At 40.4% G+C, this 21,695-nt stretch overlaps 1 protein-coding gene across 3 annotated transcripts in view; it reads left to right on the top strand.

Moving 5' to 3' along the window:
* The first annotated feature begins 1,363 nt into the window (after nucleotides 1–1,363).
* The window catches only part of STIM2 (stromal interaction molecule 2), a 142,709-nt gene continuing 122,377 nt past the window's right edge, over nucleotides 1,364–21,695 (top strand). Inside the window, exon 1 of one of the 3 annotated variants that reach the window (XM_088021225.1) lies at nucleotides 1,364–1,444. Coding sequence is in view for 2 of the 3 variants with exons in the window: in XM_028088134.2 (XP_027943935.1) it covers nucleotides 4,581–5,001 (421 nt within the window). In the remaining variant the exon portion in view is untranslated. Of the gene's footprint in view, nucleotides 1,445–4,404; nucleotides 5,002–21,695 lie in introns of those variants that run through there. The other 2 variants (XM_028088134.2, XM_028088143.2) reach the window with 2 other exon arrangements.

Here is a 21,695-nt window from a genome sequence, read left to right as displayed (position 1 = left end):
ACATATTTTACCATCCTAAGCTTTAGTTCTAGAACAAACACTTAGTCTTATGTGACTTAAGATTAGGTAAGTAGGCATCTGATTTAGAAGCATAGTCTCTTCCATCATACTCAAATTTTTTTCCATCAATCATTTTTCCAGTCTCTTGCTGTCAAAAGTGTAGGCATAGCATGTTCTACCTGTTGCACAATTTGTCTTTCGTCTTCAGAATTAACAATACTATCCGAGGACTCATCTGTGTGCAAATGAAGCAGTGCTCATTTCCTCATCATTTTCAGTTATGAACCTCTCTACTTTTGTCTTCGTCACAATTTGACTCCTCTTTCTACAGGGAGCATTTATCACTCCTACTGCTTTAGCACTTATGAGATATTATGTGATCAATAGTATTCATGTAACACCTCAAATTAAGCAGTAACACAGCAAACATCCTTTTTAATAATAGAAATGACTCCAGAAGCCCACTGATTAGCTTTGGTGGGCACCACTGATTTGCTTTTGCTCTGCTGGGTGGCTTTTAAAAAACTATGTTAATATGTTAAAACTCTTAAAACGAGTTTACCCTGCAGGATACCTTTTAAAAGACTTCCTTCTTCCACGCAAGAAAGATGCGATGACGAAGCTTACCACCTTCACTAAACTAGGTGAGGAATATTCCTTGCCTTATTGGCTTTAGGGAGAAAGAATCTTGCTAATGAGTTATTTCCAGTGTCACTTTTCTTCTTAGTGCTTTAATTCATTCAATAATTTGAGGATCATATTAATAAGCAGAGCCTTCACTGTTCGGATCCTGGGGCCATCACATATAGTATCATACATAGGATCACTCCCTCTAAAGTTCTCTGGACCTCATTTCCCTTGCGCTACTGGGTGGGGAGTTCGTGGGAAAACACATGGTGGTCCGCAACAGGACTTCCACCAAAGGGAGCTCTTCGCATTTCTCCGAAGGGCTTGGCCGTAATTAGCAGAAGGAGCGGAGTTACGGATGACGCCCCGTCAGGCGCCGAGATTCTAGGGTCGTGGAGTCAAAGACAAGAAAACTGGCACATCTCTCTGTAGGCGAAACGCGGGCCGGAGATGCTCAGTGGGTCGGCGGGACGCAGGAGGAAGCCCCTCTCAGTTAACCGCGGACCGGAATTCCCCACTCCCGAACCTCCACCTCAGCTCCGGCTCCACGCCCACCCAACGCCTGCCGCGCCCGCCCCGCCCGCGCGGTGACGTCATCCCGCGGCAGCCGGCCGCCCGGACGCACCGCCCACGGAGTGGGAGCCGGAAGCCAAGCTAGCTGCGGCGCTCGGCGTCCCAGAACGGCGGGAGCCCGAGAGCTCGCGCACCTGGGGAAAAGGCAGTGGGAGACAACGGGCATGCGCGAGATTTCCTGGCGGCGCAGGCGCGCTGCTGGCTTCGTTCCCGGGACGAGATCCGGTTCTCCGGGTTGGAGCGGGTGGGGAGTCGTGGGCCGTCCTGGCTGCCCGGGAGAAGGGGGGAGAAGGAGATGGGGACGGAGCCCGACGCTTGGGAAGGGCTGGTTTGCTTCTGGGATGGGAGGGGCCGGGTGGACGGATCTTGCGTCTGTTCTGGACGCGCCCTACGGAGTTAAGGGATTTTTCTGTCGGAAGATGAACTCAAACCACTACGCAGGCAAAGAGCGATGAGCTATCCTAAATTAGGAACACGCTCAGAACACACGCCCGGAGTCTGGGGCCAGTTCTCCCTGAGGGATGAAAACATACCTGTGTGCCAGGCAGCGCGCAAAGGCAGACCTGTTATTTTACTTTCTTGTAGCCACCAGCAACCTTGTGGGGCGGGCATTATTATGTGGTCCCTAATTTTCCCCTCCGGAAACCCAGGACGGAGTAATTTTCCTACGGGTTACACAGCTGAAAAATGGTGGAGTTGCAATTTCCTCCAGGTTTGTCTAATTACGAAGCTTAGTGCTCCCCATCAGATGCTTGAAGTCACGAATGGGTGAAAATCAGACAATAAAGACATTCCGTAAATTAATGGAAAGTTCTAAGGTTTGGACGTTAAGAACTAGGCTGTAGGAAGGCAGGCGGCAAGGAAAGGGGCTCAACGTAGATTTTAATGGGCTTTGGCAAGAGGAAAGAAAGTTGTTGGGAGGCAGGGAAAGGGAGGGCAGAGGCTTGGAGGTGGGACAGGAAGTCAGAAGGAAAAGAAGTGATTACTCTAACGGGAACCCCGGTGTTTCTTTTCGGCTTGCAAATGGAAGCATCTGTAATTCTATAGATCCTCTTGTGAAGACAGTGGACTTTCTCTTTTCTGCACCTGGGTTTTTGCTAGATGCACAGTGATGCTATACCTGTGTGCAACAAGAGGATGCATTCTGGCCACTATAACAGAAACTTTGGTACCCTTGACACAGATCACATGAGATGAAGGATTTAGTGCTGAACTCTGGTCTGCTTGAGACAGGTCTCTTCAGTGTTGGCAGGTACCTCCCTATGTCCTTTTTGGGTCCAGCAGTGAGAGGCATAAACAGTTAATCATAACCTCAAGTCAAGTCCGGTGCCCTCTCAGTGCCAACATCCTTGTCTTTCAAAGAGAAGGAGGGGTGCCTGGCTGGCTCAATCAGTGGAGCATGCCACTCTTCATCTCCAGGTGGTGAGTTCAAGCCCCAGATCGGGTGTGGAGCCTATTTAAAATGAAAGAAGGAAAGAAACCCATATAATCTTTGGCTAAAGAAGTTTGGCCTCAGTGATAATTTGTTTGTGGTTTTATACTGCAGTTATTGCTATATAATACAGCTTCCTCTACCCAATTTAGCAACTAATTAACTACCACCATGTATTAGTCTTTAATTATTTAATGAGTGTAAATTTTATCTCCCAAGGAGGATCATAAGATTCCCCAGGCAGGGACTGTGTTATCTCTTACATCCCTGAGTACTGACTTGACTTTTTTGGTCTCTCTTATTCCTCCTGAATTCCCCCTACTCAGTACCCTGCCTGGCACACACTAGGCACTCAGTAAATATTGAATGAATGAAATGTTGGAGAGCAGAAAACAAGCCTGTTATTTATATTTTCCTGGTCTAGCAAAGTTCTCTCCTTCTGGTAGACGCTTTTGTGACTTGATTGCTATGCCTTTCAGCAGGGGAAATATAATCTCCCCGTTGCCCTATGAAGAATTGCCACCTAAAGCACTGTCCCCAAGAAGTCTGTCAAGAAATAATTAATAGATTGATTAGCTTCAAAGAAATTCTTGATTCTTTCCTTAAGTGTGTATCTGCTCTTCCACAGTGAATGATAGTCATGGTTATGTTAGCCAGATCGACTAAGAAATTCTTTGGGAGATTGTGTAATTTGAGTATCTTCTTGTCTTGAGAAAACCAGCCAATACAAACCAAAATCAAACCCCTAACCCAACAACGAAAAACTAATATCAAACAGGACCTTAATGCTTACGAACCTTATCTGCAAATCTTAAATAACTTAGTGCTCCTGGAAGAGAGAATGCCCATGTGTGTGCATGCCCGTACGGGTGCCCTGTGCTTCATTTGGGGTAGGTAAAGCCAAATCCGAATCACCATTCTGTAAACTTAATAAACCGACAGCGAAGAAGCCTTATTTGCTGGGGTGGTAGCGAGGTGATGAGTTCAGGTAATGTTTGAACATAGGAAAGTCAGAGGCAAGAGCAAATCCATTTCAGTATTTCCATTTAATGGTGCTAAATCTGTCCCTGTCTCTCATTTATTAGCTGGGTGACCTGGGGGCCAGTTACTTACCATCTCTGGGCCTTAGATTCCTCATTTGTGAAGTGGGGATGATAGGGATACCACTACCTAACTTTTAGAGTTACAGTGCGTAAATTTGTAAGGGCTCTATTAGAGCAGTGCTTGACACATGGGCTTGTAGGGAGCGCTTTAAGTAAGTAAAACACTTCTATGCTAACCTCCACTTCCACATTGCTGGCTTCTTTTAAGCCCCACCTATATTGAAATTCTAGAGACGCCGCTGTTTCTGATTACAAGGTTTTCCTGACCCATGCAATTATTTTTGTTGTCGTCTACACGCCTATAACTTGCCCAAACAATTTGGAAAGTCTGTACTCCTTTGTCCCGCTTCTTTGGTTCCCCCCCCCCCCCAGCTGTCTGGGCCGGGCCGTGAATGGGGGAGGGAGACATATATGCCCGTCTTCCTCCGCACCTTCTTAACTTCGCCGCTCGGCGAGAGCGTTACCAGCCACCCCGCGGGAGGCTAGTCTTCCCGGGAACGCCCTCGAGGGCGGGGCTGTGGCGCCGCGCAGGCGCAGTTATAGCAGCACCACGCCTGCGCTGTAGAGAGGCCGAAGGAGGCGGGGGATTGGTATGCTGTGTGCGAGTGTGTGAGGGGAGGAGGCGTCGGGGCCGAGCGTGGTACTACGACGGGCGCGGGCCGGAGGGGGCGGGGGGATGCGCCGCGGCGGCGGTGGCGCGGCCGCTGGGGCTGGTGTTCAGAGGCGCCAGAGCCGCGGATCCCCGTCTCGCCGCCGCAGGAGCGCGGCTGTCGCGCGGGGCCTGAAGACGCCGTACCTTTCTGCCCCTCACCTTTTTTTTTTTTTTTTTTAAATAACCGGAACCAATGAACGCAGCCGGTACCCGAGCTCCGGAGGCCGCCGGTGCCGAGGGGACCAGGCTGGCGCCCGGCAGGAGCTCGCGTTCGAGGCGGCGGGGGCGGCCCGAGGAGTCGCCGGCTGCGGCGGCGGCAGCGGCTGCAGCGCCTGGCGGAGCGGACGAGTGGCCGGCGGCGGGGGCGCCGCCGCGCTTTCCCCTCGGTCCTCCTCCGCGCCCTCATCCCGCTGCGGCGTCCGGCACGGCCTCGGGCTGGCTGCGGCGGTGGCGCTGGGCTGCGCTGCTGGTGCTCGTGCTGCTGGTGGCCGGCGCGGCGGACGGATGCGAGCTGGTGTCCAGGCACCTCCGCGGGCGGCGGGCCTCGGGCTCTGCCGCGGCAGCCGCCTCGTCTCCCGCTGCGGCGGCGGGCGACAGTCCGGCGCTCATGACAGGTGAGGGCCCGGGGGGCGGCGGGCGGGGCAAGGCCGGCGGCTGCGGGACCCCCATGAGGGGCCCGTGCCCCTACCGGCGCCCGCTATACGACTGCCACGGCCAGTGCGCGATGCGGAGCGGGGCGCCCAGCCGCCAGCGCCCTGGCCGCTGCTTCGTCGCGGTCCCCTACAGTCCGGACGCCTTTTTCCTCCCCACCTCCCCCACCCCCGACACCCCGCCCTCGACCGAGCCTCTCGACGGCACTCGCTTCTCCGCCCTACAGTCGGGCTCCCCGGTGTTGCTCACTGAGCAATGCGGTGGTTTCTCTTCGGTGCTGCAGAAGAGCCAGCAGGGTCTGCAGGGTACTGGGCTGATTGTTTTTTTTTTAAGCTGCTACAAAAAGTCAGCAGCAGCACTGCGGTATTTAGTCGGCCTGTGGTGCTGCTTTTGCAAAGGCAGCTGGCGGCGGGTCTCACAGGGTCAAAGCCCGGCTGAGCACAGTGTCCCAGGGGAGGCTGCTAAAGAGGATTCTTTGAGAGCCGTAATACCTAGGGTATTAGTGATTACGTATTAGTATGCGGAAACCTCTAAATCTAATGTGAATTTTTGGAGGGGTGGGAGGAAGGTTTTGAAGGATGGGAAGTATTTCCCGCTGGGAGCATCACTGGGGGATAAAGGGTGCAGAAAGCTCTTCAGGTAACCAGAAATACACCTAAAATTTGTCACGTGCAGGATATTCGTTTCGGGGCTTGTATTTGAGCAGCACGGTTCTGCTAGAGTGCACCAGCACCTTTGTAATATAGAACGTTCTCGAAATTATTGAAAACTTGCGAACATGTTTGGTAAGGTTAGATAGAAAATTGAATCCATTTAAAGCCTTCCAGTGTCATGTACAACTGATACGTGTGGTTTAAGTAATGATGTAGGGATCTTGAAACGATTTCTTTTGGAAAAGTGGAGCTAAAGTTTATGTAGTGGAGCTAAAGTTTATTTATTTTTTAATTTTTGTACTGTATTTTTAAAAGTCATCAGTAGGTTTCCTACATTGATTGCAACACTAAAAAAAAGTAAGGTGGAACATAATGACCCATCATTAATTTAACCAAAGTGATAGTCCAGCAGGCGTCTGAAAGTTAGTAGCAGCTGCTCTGGGAAGTGCTCAGGAGCTATATTCTTTGGAGCAAAGCAGCTTTTCTCTGGGTTCTATGACGGCGTGTTTACTATTTTAAAGAGGAGGGTGTTGGTGAACTTTGTCAAGCTCTTTGGAAGTTGGGTAGAACGTAATGATCAGAATATTTAACTTACTTTACCCTGAAACATATCAACCTCTTTTAAGTGAAACTTGAAACATCAATCCTATCACTGATTAATTTGGATAAAATGATTACAGAATGATGAGTATTAGGAGCATAGTATAGTTTGAGAGGATGGTTGGAATAACTTTATGCTTGAACAGTCTTTATTCTCCAAATAACAACTGCGGCAGATAAAATGAGGAATAGTGATTATTAGGAAAGTAGCAGGATAAAACTAATTACAAAGGTTAGGGAAAGTAGCAAGATAAAACTGATTCTGAAGGTTTCAAGCCTCATGCAGGAAGGGAGGGAGCAGAGATATTTGGGCTTCTATAAGGTATAGGAGCATGACTCTTGGTTTCTTGAGCAGAGGAGTTCGATTAATAAATAATTGGCTAATGTTTTGTCAGTATGTAATTAGGAGGGCATGTGATTCAGAAAATTTAGTACTTTCTAACCAATAACAATACAATGTATAGTATATAGGTTATAGCAAGGAAATTACTTCAGGTGGAATTTTATTCTAATTAGCTGTTTATAATCCTTTTTGAAGATTTAAATTTGCGTTATTTATGGCATCGTGAACAAGGAAAGGTGATTGTTACTGAATAAAAAGTGTGATCACACAAAGTGAGTTTGTGCTGTAGTGCTTTAAAATAAGTTTACAAAAATAATATTAACTCGAATTTATTTTGAATGTTTTTATTCTTTCCCTTTGTTGGGATATTAATTTTTAACAAGTTAAACATTTCCATTTCAAATTTAAGATAAACAGACTACACATTGTGCAGGTTAAATTGTCATTTTCATAAGTTTATGTAAGTACAGTCAATAGCACTGATACCTGGGAAGTGGTAAATTGAAGTCTGCAATAAAGCTGGAGCATATTGGGCGCCTGGGTGGCCCAGTTGGTTAAAGTTGGAGTATATTGAAAATTTCTTTGAGCTCTGTATATGCCGTCCTCCCCATTCTGATTGTGTGAATAGCGCTTTCTTTAATGGTTTTCACTTGTAAATGTTATGCTAAGCCCCAAACATAATAAATTATTGTTATTGTACACTTCAGGAAGTAGAACCGTAGACTGTACTTAAAAAATACTGCGTTATATTCTGGGCAGCATTAATGGAGAGAAATGGGGTAGAGAGCAATTTGTAATAAAACTAAGCTACATGTCAATTTTGAAAGTGGAAAATTCTTGAAACAATTCTGAGAGAAGAATTGTACTCTGGCTCTGTATTAAAATTGTCATTTAATTGTGAGTATTCTTAATAGCTCTGAAAGTGATAGCCAAAATCCCATCTTCTCTTTTCCTCTCCAGATTGGTATTTTTAATATTTCAGCAACATTGTAAAGAGTTTGCCTCTTACTAATAAAATGTAGAAAGCACTCTTTTCCACTGAATTTTGCCTCTCAAGAGTTTTACTTTCGAGGTTTAGTAGTGTATTTTAAGAACAAATTGCCTTTAAGTCATGTGTCGCATGCTTAATTTTGAGTAAGCAAGTGTTCTTACAGAGACTGAGAAATCGTCAAAATAAACAGACTCACCGTCATAATGAATATTGGTTTATATTTTCCTTTTTATATTACGTTTTCAGGATTGGGTGTGCAAATGTTTTGGTAAGGTGAAACCAATATTTATAGTGTGGTAAAGGCTTAAATTGTATATACATGTATATCTTTAGGACTCTTGCTTTGAAAGTGATAGAAATTTAAAGCAAGTTAGGGCTTGGTGACGAAGAGTTTGTTGGTTACAGTCTAAGGCAGTGCTTTAATAATTCAAAGCATTATTATTATTATTATTTTTTGCCTAACAGATTTAGAATGAATGAATTGATCGCAATGGAGAGTGATTGATCTCATCCAGATACGGTCTCTAAAAAAAGTTTAGGAAAGGGCAAGGAAAGGGCAAAGAATACACACATGCAAATATGTCATGTGTATATATGTGTATATAACAGTTCTTTATTCTGGCCAAGTGTGCACAATATAGTTGACCCTTGAACAGCGGGGTCAGGGGTGCCAACCTGTGCAGGTAAAAATCTAAGTATAATTTTTGACTCCTCCAAACTTAACTAGGAATAGGAATACTAGTGACCAGAAGCCTAAAGTAAACAGTTGATTGACACGTATTTTGTTTTTGTATTATATACTGTATTCTTAAAGTAAGTTAGAGTAAAGAAAGCGTTATTAAGAAAATCATAAAGAAGGCAAAATACATTTACAGTACTGTACTGTATAGAAAAAATATCAATATAAGGGAACCCACAAAATTTAAATCCACAAAGTTCAAACAAAGTTCAAGGGTCAACTGTAATTGAAACGTTTCAAACATGTTTTCTTATAGGTAGTTGTTTCAGAATTTTTTAAAACAAATTTTAGCTTCAGAAATATTTGCTTCTATTTTTTTTTTTAAATGAATTAATGCAGCCTTCTTTAGTGCCTCTGTTAAGGTTTACTATAATACTTTTCATTAGTTTGGTATGATATTAGGAATATCATTTTAAAATATGTCTTTTGGAAGTATTAAAATTTCAGTGAAAATTTAAAATATTATTAATTTGAAGGTATACCTTTTTGAAAGAGCCACTCTACTCATTAGTATTAAACACATCTGTGTGGTGGGGTTTTTGTTAATTTAGATGAAAATACTTCACATGAGCATGATTATCATTGTAAAAAATCCTAAGGTTCATTTTTAAGTTTGTCACCTTGCATGCCTAACATTTACCTAGGAAATGTCACTTTTTTTTTTAGTTAGTATTGGCTTGAGTGCTTTGAGGAGTATTTTACAATAATTTTACAGTGTTAATGTTTACATTGTGACAATAAACTCCCAGTGTAGTTCACATAGTACTAGAAACCATTGTTCCTCTTTTTGTGAAATTGCTCTTCCTGAATTTAGCTTCTGATTTCCTGAAGCCACCTTTTGATGGCTAGGTCTTGTGCTGTATTCTCTTTTGCCTTCCCAGGTAGTTATGATTACTAGTTCTTTTCTTCATCATTCTTTGGCCATTGCTATAGGGGTTTTTCTTTTTCTTTTCTTTTTTTTTTGTTTTATTTTGTTCTCTTGCTGACTACAGGATTAAATAATCTCATGTGTTTTGATCTAGTCTATTTTGAACATTTTAGAATTAGTAATCTTATTGGTCTGGAAACATTGCTTTTCTTGAGAATACCATGGTAGAACTGTTTGGTGTCTGTTGGTAATCCCGTTGCATAGGAATAACTTAGAGGGCCACTTGGAAAAATGGGTTCGGGATTTGGCTTAACTTTAGCAATAGGAGGATCCACACAGGAGTTCTTTGCTAAGTAAATCCACACAGGAATTCTTTACTTTGCTTTGTGGTTGGATACATGCTAATGTTTTTAGATTAATTTGACTTCTGAGTAACTATATCAAGTATTTTGGATATTGGCTTACTCATTGGTAATGCAGTGTAGAATACTCTTAAGATGATGCTTGAGCTCTGTATCTATGTATATGGTAGCTAAAGTATAAACTGGTTAAGCTAATGTTAAGATAAACAGTTAATAATATGAGTAGTAAGCCATTTTTGACAGTCACTAGAATTCCGACCTTATCTTATTGAGAACTATCAGAGTTTTTCAGCGAAACCATTATTTTTTAAAGATTTATTTATTTGAGAGAGAAGGCGAAAAGTAGACTCCCCTCTTAGCGTGGGGCCAGACATGGGGCTCAGTGTCATGACCCTGCGATCATGACCTGAGCCAAAATCAGTTAACTGACTGAACCACCCAGGTGCCCCTCCGCCAAACAATTGTGAAACACATGCAGAACACTATATATATATGGTAGGAATTGGAAGTAATACAAAAAAGAGTTAGACAATGAGTGTGCCTATTGGGAATAGAAGGTATATTTATTAAACTATTACTAGCTGTCAGTATTGTGCTAAGTGCTTTATATACATCACTGTTTTTGATTCTGAGATTAACACTGTTCGAGATAACCCTACTGTAATGTTCATATAAAAGATGAGGAAACCCATAGAGGATGATCTTAAGTAACTTGCTCAAGGTTATACTTGGTAATCAGAGTCAGAAATTGACCTGAGTTTCTCTGTTTACAAAGCTTTGATTCTTAACTGGTATGTTGTATGCATCTTATACACACAACTAAACATAATGAGACAGATTGTGATTAGTACCATAAAGGACTGCAAAAAGGAAAGCTATTAGGGAATATTATTTAGAGGAGGTTAGGGTTTGAGTGGGATTTTGATGTATAGATAGGGACTTACGGAGATGAGTGAAAGAGCTTTCTGAGAGAAGGCATATGCAAGAATAAGGAGTAAATTAATAGTTTTCTTTAGAATTAAGTATAGGGTGTATGTGGAATAATGGGAAATGCAAGGAGAAAGAAGGTTAGGGCCAAACTATCTAGAACTTTAATATTCCTTAGTTTATATGCTTTGTATTGAAATGTCTACACATCTAACACTGGGGTACTCAGCCACGTGCAGGGGAGTATGGGAAATTATGATACATTTCCTTGGCATATCCATTTTACTAATTGGGAAACAAATATTTAATCCATAGTAATTTATATAGTACTGAACGTGCACGTTGTTATGGAGAATGCAAATTTACTTTAATTGTTAAGGTAAAACAAAAGGCTTATGGAGGTGTTTTGATCTTTCAGAGTGTTTTGTTCATAAACTTAAGACTAGTAAATCTATTTTCCTGCTGGGTTGGGAAGCACTGTGGTTTTTGAACGTGGAAGTGACATGATCCTGTGTTTGAGAAAGCGAGGTCTGGGCGGATGGAAGTGAGGATACGATAGAGATAAATGAAGAGGCCAGTTAGGAAGCTGTATAGAAGTGAGGTCTTGAGAATTTCAGTCGTGAAATTATGGCTATGAAATGTTTAGAGGAAATTTTATAAAATTTGCTTTATTGTTAGAAAGGAATTTAGAAGAAGTCTAAGAAACAAAAATTACCTTTTAATTTTAAACACCTAGTGTTTGTAAAGTGACTTAGATTGATGAAAGTCCTTGAAAATATGCTAGAGGTAATGTATTTTTAGTATTCCTTATTTTAATTTTTAAAAAGATTTTATCCATTTATTTAGAGAGAGCAAGAGCAAGTATGCAAATGGGGGGAGGGGCAGAGGGAGAGAGAGAATCTCAAGCAGACTCAGCACAGAGTGCTGAGCTGGACACAGGGCTCCATCCCAGGACCCTGAGACCATGACCTGAGCCGAAGTCAAGAGTTGGATGCTCAATCAACTGAGCCACTCAGGTGCCCCTAGTATTCCATATTTTAAAGTGCATGTGTATTCCTTAACAAAGGATAACTTTCCAGATTGACTTAATACTATATTGCATCAAAGTTGAATTTACCCCACCCCCACTCCTTCTTTGAATAGCAGTGTCTTAGGGTACTGGCATATTATTTGTTTCAAAATTAACTTTTGAATTTCATGTGAATTTCAAGCTTGATCCTTAGGTGATGATTTCAAATGCCAAATCTAAATGATTTGTTCATTTCCTTATCCTCCTAGATCTTTATATTGGTGGTATTAGATATTTAGTTCTTCTTGACAGTTTCTAATCCTACCTTCAGTAATTGTTTTCCTTGACCGGTTTTATTGTTTCTAATTTTAAGGATGGTGCTCTCCTGTCTCTGTCCTCAGTCTTGTGTTCCTCTAGTCTAGCTGAACATTTCCTCCTCAGAGAACTTCATTACTAGGAAAGTTCTGAATTGGGGATAGGGAACCCCAAGCCAATGATTGATTTGACTTTTGGCTTTATTTCATTTGGCCCTTGAGGTGATACTGCACAACTATCATGGCTGCAGTCCTGAGAGTAATTTCCTTTCTGTTAGGCTGCCTCAGTCATACAGTGTAAAGTGAAACAACTTGAGGATGAAGACTAAGATTGGTTTGTAGAATGTTAAATAGTGGGTATTCAGTGTGTTCTTTAGATGGTGGTAATCCCCCTCACCCCAGAACCACAGAGTAATACCAGACCAGTTAGTTGGACTAACATTCATGTCAGAACCCAAGCTCCTGTATCGGTCCCAGTGTTTCTTGCAAAATAAATTTGTCCTGATTTGTGCTTATGGATCTTGGCCTCTGTTTAACTTACTCTTACCTCTGCTTGTTCTCACTTTCTTTCTCTACCTCTCTTTTTGATCTTCCTAAACTTGCCAGTATATGGAACTGAAACACTTCAAAAATGATTTTACTGAATTAAGTACTGGGTTTTTAATTTTAAAAATAATTGAAGTGAATCTGATTTATATGATTTAAAAATACTAAGCAACTTTGTCACAAACCTCTAGAGTAACAAAAATGATTTGTAGTTGTTTGTTAAATGATTCTCAGTAAGTAAAAAAGGGTTTTTTTAAACCCTTACTTGCAATTTTTATCTGCTATTCAACATACTGGACATCTCACAGGTCCATGTTATTGTACTAATTTTTTTTCCTTTTTAAAAATATCTGATGTTGAGTAAATAGATAATCTTAATCCTCCTTCTCTATTCCTATTCTCCAGCAATAAAACTAACTTTTCCATTAATGATAAGTATATAATTTTTCCTGTTTCATTACTTTCATTCTTCAGCAGTTCCTTCTTCTTTGTTACGCACATTCAAACTGTGTTAATCCTTGATATTTCTTTCTTTGTTTCTGGATACCAAATTTAAAAAAAATCTGCTTTAAATCTTTGTTCAACTGCGGGTATAGGTACTCTGATATTTTTTGAATTTGCTTTTTAAAATATACCCTGTGATGTGCATCCAGCGTTTGGTTCTAGGTCTGTTGAAATAGATCCTAAAAAGAAGCGTAGAGGGTAAGTCAGGAAGTCAGACTATGGTGACTCTGTGTGTGTGTGTATGTGTATAAAGCTTTAAACATTATCAAGTGCCAGCTATGAAAGGAACTGGGGATATAAAGATGCTGAAGTTGCATCGCTGCAAGAACAATATAAACTTGAAAATTGCCTGAGAGTGGGTTGCATAATCTAAAAAAAAAGTATTACTATTGTATTTTTTTTTTAAAGATTTTATTTATTTGAGAGAGAGAATGAGAGAGAGAGAGCACATGAGAGGGGGGAAGGTCAGAGGGAGAAGCAGACTCCCTGCTGAGCAGGGAGCCCGATACAGGACTTGATCCCGGGACTCCAGGATCATGACTTGAGCTGAAGGCAGTCGCTTAACCAACCGAGCCACCCACGCGCCCTGTATTTGTTTTTTAAAAGGAAACTACTGTGGTACCTTACTTAGTAGCATTTCTGTATTTACTAAAAATACCTATTAGAATATTTATTAGAAGTTTCTTGTTATAGATCTGCAATATTGAAAATGAGCCCCTTTCCCCTTCTTTGGAACAAGGTATGATATAAATAAATATAGTGCTTTTTTGATTACTTTTTGTTATTTTATTTTTCATTAACAAGCAGACAAGCAAACAAAACACTTAAGTGACTGTAATATGCCAGTCACCAAGTTAGGTGTTTGGAATTTTAAGATTAATAAGATATTGACCTTGCTTTGTATTCCAGGAGGAGATACTGCCTTTTAAATGGTGATGATACATTGTGACAAGAGTGTAAGGGCATAAGGGCTGTATTTAATAGAATTACATTTTGATGTGGAGAGGTGAGCTATTTAAAACATTTAAAAAAAATTTTAAGTAATCTCTACACCCATCACAGGGCTCAAACTCAACCTTGAGGTCAAGAGTTGCATGCTCCACCAGGTGAGCCAACCGGGTGCCTGAGGTGGGCTTTTTTTTCCACAGAAGTATTTACTGAGAATGCATAAGAGTTTGTCATATAGGGGGGTGCCTGGGTGGCTTAGTTGGTTAAGCGTCCGACTCTTGGTTTTGGCTCAGGTCATGATCTCAGGGTCCTGAGATCGAGCCCCACGTCAGACTGGGCACTCAGCCTGGAGTCCATTTGTCCCTCTCCCTCTGCTTTGCCCCCTTCCCCCATGTGCACTCTCTCTCTCTCACAAATAAATAAAATCTTTAAAAAAATGTAATAAAGAGTTTGTCATATAGGGAAAAGTGTCGCAGTGTGAGAGGAGGAAGCCAAGTGGGGAATGACATCATAGACATTACCATTTGAGGATGCTTGGAGGAGGCTGAATTGCCAGTGTGGCAGAGGTAGTGGTCAGCCTGCTTGTAGTGTACCAACATCTGTGTCTGCATGTGGGATTCAAATTTATGCCAGGCATTTGTATGTTTTATCTTATTTAATCCTTTAGAGCCCTGGTGAGGTTATTATCATACCTGTAGATTACTACATGTGATGGAGATTTAGGATTGGTCTGAAATAGTTTATAACCTTAAAAATCCTCCTGTGGCTTAGTCAGTTAAGTGCCTTCAGCATGATCCCAGGGTCCTGGGATCTAGCCTTGCATTGGGCTCCCGCTCAGTAGGGGTCTGCTTCTCCCTCTCCCTCTGTGCTAGTGCGCTCTCTCTGTCTCTCCCAAGTAAATAAATAAAATCTTAAAAAAAAAAAAAATCCCCCAGTGCCAAAGATCTTTATGATAAATTAAAATTTTAAAAATTAAAAAAAATTAAATCGGTATCCTCAGTAAGTGGGTAATTCCTATTTGTGGTTTGTTTTCATGAATATTCCTTAAGGATGGAATGTCATTTTTAAGAAGCATAACATTTTATATCTTGAACTTTTATATCTGGGCTGTAAGTCTGTTCTCATTTTTTGTACAGTGTGATTAGGAGCATAGCCTCTAGACTAGAGTGGGATTTCTTGAGCTTGGGTCCCAGTGGTTTTGTAATTTGGGGTAGGTAGTTTAATCTATTCATGCCTAAAAAGTGTTCCTGGCCCCATTTCCAGTCTGTGAGGGGAGACTTGCCCATACCAACAAGCAGTTCTCTGACACCAGCGGAGTGTCTGAGAATTCAGTGCGATTCTGACACTATCTACCTGGAGATAGAATCAGATCCCACAGGTAGAGTGAGTGCTCCGTCCCACAAGACTACTCTCCACTTCAGAAGCCCGTCACAAGCCCTGGTTGTTACCTGTGCTTCTGACTGATCTGTAAATCAGAGGTTCCCATGGATCTCCCTCCTTGGGTTTGATTAATTTGCTAAAGTGGCTCAAAGAACTTAGGAAAACCCATTTACTTACTAGACTACCAGTTTATTACAAAGGATATTAAAAAATACAGATCAATAGCCAGATGAAAAGTTATGTAGGGCAAAATCCCGAACAAAGGAGCCTGGCTCTGCATAATGGTAAATGGAAGCTTTCTGCTTCTCCAAGGTGGAAGCTCTCTGAATGCCCTCTTTTTGTTTTTTTTATGGAGCTATTGGGTTTTCATTATATAGGAATGATTGATGACCTCATTGGCCATAGGTGATTGATTCAGCCTCTAGCCCCTCACTCCTCCCCAGAAATCAAGGTGGGACTGAAAGTTCCAACCCTACAGTCAAGGTTGGTTCCCCTGGCAACCAGCCCCCATCCCTTAGGTGCTGGTTGGATAATAAGTCACCTTCATTAACATAAGCCCAGTTGGGGTGGAAAGGGTTTGTTATGAATAATAAAACACTCATTTCACCTTTATGGCTCTGAAGCTTTTTCAGGAACTGAGGATTAGAGCCCAAATACAACAAAAGAAGCTCCCTTTGGTCTTACCTCTCAGGAAATTCCATGGGTTTTGGGAGCTGTGAACCAGGGACTGTGGATGATGAAGACCAGACATATATGAGGTTTTTATTTTGGTCATCTCAGTGACCAAATACATGTATTTCTTATAAATTACAATATTGTGGTGCCTAAATTTTCTTAACTCTAAAATGAGTTTCAAGAATACATGAATTAATCTGTGTAAATTGAACAGAGAACAGAGTCTGGCAAATATAAGTATTCAGTTGTCGACTTATTTTTTTTAATCTATAGATAAAGATGTCGAATAGTTGTAGAAATGTGCTGTGATCTATTGAGTACTATTAAGATGTTTTATGTTGCATTTAAAAAAGTGTGAAGACATAGTTTGAGTCACTTCCATGATCTAAATAACCATTAATGGTCTAAGATTAGTAAAAACTTTGTAGAAATATGAAACTAAGGGGACTGAGATTGAGGAGTATTATGGTATTTTTTAAAAAGTTGTGTCATTAGCATAAGTGATTTTGTACCTTTATTTTATATGATTAAAAGATTTAAAGCATTTTGCAGTTGAAATATCAGACTTTAAGTTCCCCATGGACCTTGCATTTCAGTTGGGAGGAAAGGAAAAATAAACTGTTTTTAACTTGTGAGAAATGCTATCAAAGAACAAAAGAGAGGGGCGCCTGGGTGGCTCAGTCGTTAAGCGTCTGCCTTCGGCTCAGGTCATGATCCCAGGGTCCTGGTATCGAGCCCCACATCAGAATCCCTGCTCGGTGGGAAGCCTGCTTCTCTCTCTCCCACTCCCTCTGCTTGTGTTCCCTCTCTCTCTCTGTCTCTCTCTGTCAAATAAATAAATAGAGTCTTTTAAAAAAATTAAAAAAAAAAGAACAAAAGAGAGATACAAGATAGAAAATAATGTTACTTGTGTGGGGACACCTAATTTAGGCGGGCTGGTTAGGAAAGGTTTCTGAGAAGGTGACATTTAACGGGACATCTGAAGGATTGGGAGCCAAATCTATGAAGAGTTGGGTAATAGCATTCCACATGGTGGTAATAGCATGGATGAAAGACCACGAGGCAAAAAAGAATTTGAATTATTTGAAGAAGTGAAAGTATCATTTTGACTGAGCATCTTGAGGAAGGAGGAGAGTAGCGTTTGATCTGGCTGTGCAAGGGGGAAGGGTCAGATGGTAGAGAGCCTCATGGACCATGTTTGGGGTTTATTCAGTGGGTGATAGGAAGCAGTTGAAGCATCTTAAGGAGGGTAGTTATATGATTCCTTTTTTGGGGGTGGGGTTTGGCTAGTGTTGTGGGTTTTTTTTTTTCCTAAATTATTATGGAAAGAACGAACATGTAACACAAAATTTACCATCTTAACCATTTTTTTTTAAGATTTTATTTATTTATTTGACAGAGAGAGACACAGTGAGAGAGGGAACACAAGCAGGCGGAGTGGGAGAAGGAGAAGCAGGCTTCCTGCTGAGCAGGGAGCCCTGTGTGGGGCTCCATCCCAGGACCCTGGGATCATGACCTGTGCTGAAGGCAGACGCTTAACGACTGAGCCACCCAGGCACTCCCATCTTAACCATTTTTAAGTGTACAGTTCAGTAGTGTTAAGTATATTCATATTGTTGTGAAACAGATCTCCCGGACGTTTTCATATCACAAAACTGAAACTCTACTAAATTCCAATCAGGAAAAGGAGGCAAACTGAACAAGAAACAAAGCCCTTTTATTTGTGGTATCAGAATTGGCAATTCAGGGAGTACTGATTCTAATAGCAACCAGGAAGGTGTCCCACTCATGTGGGGAAAGCAAGGGGTTTTTATGAGAGAGAAGAGGGTAAGCACATGCCTTAAGTAAGAGAAGAGGGGAGAAATGTTCATTGGTGCTAACCGGTCAAACTCCTTTTGATTATTTTTTAATCAACTATTTTATTGGTGCTACCAAATGAAACTGTTCTTGGTATGCATTGGTTAATTGTTCTGTCTTCATAAAGTTCATATCGACAGTTTTATGGTCCGAATGTCAGTTGTTCTGTTGAATTTTACTCACAACTCCTTGTTAAAAAGTTGCCCATTCTGGTTCAGTTTAAGAGTTCATTAGTAGAAAGGAAAATGGAGCTTCAAAATGGAGTCTCTAATTCCAGACCATTAAACAGCAGCTCCCTGAACCCCTGGGGACCTTCCTTCTGCTTCTGTTTCCCTGGATTCAACTACTTTAGATATCTCACTATAAGTGGAATCATAAAGTATTTGTTTTATTGTGACTAGCTTCTTTGACTTAGCATAATGTCTTCAGTGTTCATCCATGTTGTAGCATATGACAGGATTTCCTTCCTTAAGACTGAATAATATTCATTGAATGTATATATCACATTTTTTGTATCCATTCATCTGCCAGTGGACACTTGCGGTTGCTTCTACCTTTTGGCTCTTGTGAATAGTGCTGCTATAAACATGGGTGTGCAGATGAGACTCTGCTTTCAGTTCTTTTGTATATATGTTCAATGGGATTGCTGGATCATATGGTAGTTCTATTTTTAATTTTTTGAGGAACCTTGTACTGTTTTCCATGGTGGTTGTCCCCTTTTATAACCCCACCATCAGAGCACAAGGATTTCAATTGCTGCCTGATTTACATTCAAAAGATATCTTTGGCTGCTGTTTGGGGGATGAATTGTTGGGTTCAAGAGTCACCACAGGGAGATTGCATTGGAAAGTAGTTAGTAGTCTCATTGAGAATAATAATGGCCTGGACTAGGATGATAGGAGGAGGAAGGGTTAACAAGATATTTTGGAATTAGAATTGATTTGGTTTGCTGATGAATTGGGAAACAGAAATGAAAGAAAGGCAAGAATCAAGGACAGCTCTTAGATTGGTAACTTCAGGGTCCCTGATGACCTCCACAATGCCAATGCAGGTAGGAAGGTCTTTCCCAGAAGCCCTCAACGTATTTCTTCTCACGTCTCATAGATGAGGCCTGGGTTGTTGGACAACGATTTCCCTTTTTAGAATAATTGTGTTTCATTCTCCTGGGACTACAGGAGTGGCCCATCTTCCTGAGCACATTGCTACCCTATTTGAACAAAATGGAGGTTCTCTTAGGAAAAAAGAGGGGGAATGACAGATTAATTAGCTTTGTGAGCTTTGGGGAAGTATCTTGATTTCTTTTGCCTCATTTGTAAAATGGGAGCATAACTACCTCACAGGGTTGTTATGAAGATTAAAATAGTGTATTTGAAGTGCTTAGCAAGGACTAAATGCTCAATAAATATCATTTTCTTTACCTGATTCCCTCTCCCCGAACCTATCTTTTTTTGACTCTGTATTTATTTTAATGTACCACTGTTTTTTGAATCAAACACAAATTCTTGAAGATACATTTGACCTTTTTCCCATTCTTTCTATTCTTATTATTACCACATTGGTTCTGAACTAAATTATTTGTGCTAGGGGAGGGCAATAATCTTGTAACTCACCTTGTACTCTGTTGTATACTACTTTCGTTAATAAAGCTGTTACTGTTTTCTATTAATACCAAATTAAATTTAAACTTGTTTTGAAGTTCATAGTGGACACAAACTCCTGATGATCTTCTGTATGTCATAGGTATATTCCAGCAAAATTAGGATACTTCTTGTTCTTTGAACACACTTTATTTTCTCCTTTATTCTATTGCTTGCATATTTCCCTCATGCTAGCATGTCCTTTCCATCTTTCAAGGTCCATTCCAAATATTTGTTCAGTCAGTAAATATTTATTGAGCCTATTCTATGTTCAGTGCACAGTTGTACGAGTTGGAGACACAGTGGTGGGAAAAAATTGACATGGGTCCTGCTCTCTGTGTTTCTATTGTCATAAAGTCTTTCCAAACTTATCTTCAATAGGGCATGATTTCTTCCACCTTGGGACTTTCTTAAATTGTTTTTACCCTTCTTATTGCAATTTGAACTTGCAGTATCTATCTACTTATGTTGTATCACAGTGGTTCTTCTTTCTTTTTTACCCATTTGAGGTATCTATTATGGTATCTTTCCCATAAAGGTTGTACCATAGCCTTGTAAATACTTTTCAGCTTGAAGGTTTGTTTTTGATTGTAATCTCTTGTAGTTGATGATACTTATATCTGTGTAGTGATCAATGGTTGACAAGTAGAACTTTGTCCAGTGTGTCCAGCACTTTAAAATATATGGGTCATCTGTAATATAGTATAATTTAATCATTGACATCTGTTCTTATCTAAGATGTTTTTGTTGCTATTGAAAAATTGTATGAATTAAGTATTTTTGGAAAAAGCTGTAGCATATCTTTATTTGTGACTGCTAATAATTTCTAGTGGAAAAATTTTACAGGATAACTTTCAGCTTTTCACTTATATAAACTGAGTAATTATGATGAATACCTTACTCAGTTGGCTTGAGTCATGAACTCTTTAGTTGATAATTTCACATGTTTTTGAAAGAGTTTAGGGAAATTAAAATGATGTGGTTATTAAAAGAATTTTATTCAGTTTGTAATCTCACAGACATTAAAAAAATTTAAAAAGTGCTGGTTCATGTGAAATTAAGAGGGCATAGTCTGTGAGATTACATTGTGCTACTTAGTTGGGGAGTATATTTATTTAACGAATGTTTGAATGCCTACTGCTAGACACTTTTCAGGCGCTGGAGCGAAGTCCAGCTCTTCCTAAGAGCAAATGAAGTCTCTGCTCTTATGATTTCACTTTTACTGTTCCAGTTATTTGTCCTGCAATAATAGTTTTGGTATATATAGTATGTGATATTTGAACAAATTGGCAGCTTCCTCATTTTGTGTTGCTGCTAATCTGAGTATTCACTGGTTTCCAGACACCTTTGTAATTGAAGCTGAGAGCCACACTGGTTTTACTTTTTAATCTTTTTATTCATTTATAATACCAGTTCTACAAGTCATGATAAATCTCTCTCTGTCTTATACAAATCATACTTAAATATGTATATTTTAAAATCAACTTTAATGCAGTGTAATAGGCCTAGAACTAGAACCCAAATCTATTAACTGCTAGTCCTGGGTTGTTTTTGCCATAGCTATATAATATTTCTTTATGGGATGTATTTTAAAATGTTATAGGAACATGCAAATATGTTGGCCCTCTGAATTTAGTCAAATCTGTGAAGATTTATAATGAATTGTTTAAACTTGTTTATAGAATTACTATTTATCTTTTATACTATACTAAAAATTTAGTTTTACATTTTGAATATTTAAAAGTTTTTTTTTCACATAGTTGGCTGGTAGTCATGATATATTTATCATAAACCTTGAGTGTTGAACTGTTAATAATTAGGACTTTTTTTCCATATTGTAGAATAGTAAAAGATTAAAAAATTGTTATATTCTAGGGCCTCTGATTTAAAATGAAATAACATGAGGATAGACTCTGCTTGGAAATGAAAAGATAATAAGATAAATCTTTTTTTTGTTTTGTTTTTTGTTTTTTTGTCTTTGGTCAGTTTTTTAAGATTTCTAGATAAACAGCAGCCGTTTTTAGTTACGTACAAATTCCAAAGCAAGACATGGTATGTTTATAATTTCTTTCTAATCATGATGAAGATGTTCCTGAAAAGTCTTACCATAGCAGAATTTGAAGTTGAAGAACTAACTATGGGAAAAATAGGCTTTACAGTGAGGGATCAATAGGGGCACCTGGGTGACTAAGTCAGTTAAGTGCCTGACTCTCGATTTCCATTCAGGTCGTGATCTCAGGGTTGTGAGATAGAACCCTGTGTCAGGCTCCATGCTGAGCGGAACCTGCCTTAGAGTGTCTCCCT

This window comes from Eumetopias jubatus, unplaced genomic scaffold (assembly GCF_037043125.1).
Source record: "Eumetopias jubatus isolate StellerSeaLion01/CBP00866 unplaced genomic scaffold, mEumJub1_p1.0 scaffold_2, whole genome shotgun sequence".
Taxonomy (NCBI): Eukaryota; Metazoa; Chordata; class Mammalia; order Carnivora; family Otariidae; genus Eumetopias; species Eumetopias jubatus.
This window is presented reverse-complemented; position numbering and strand designations above follow the sequence as displayed.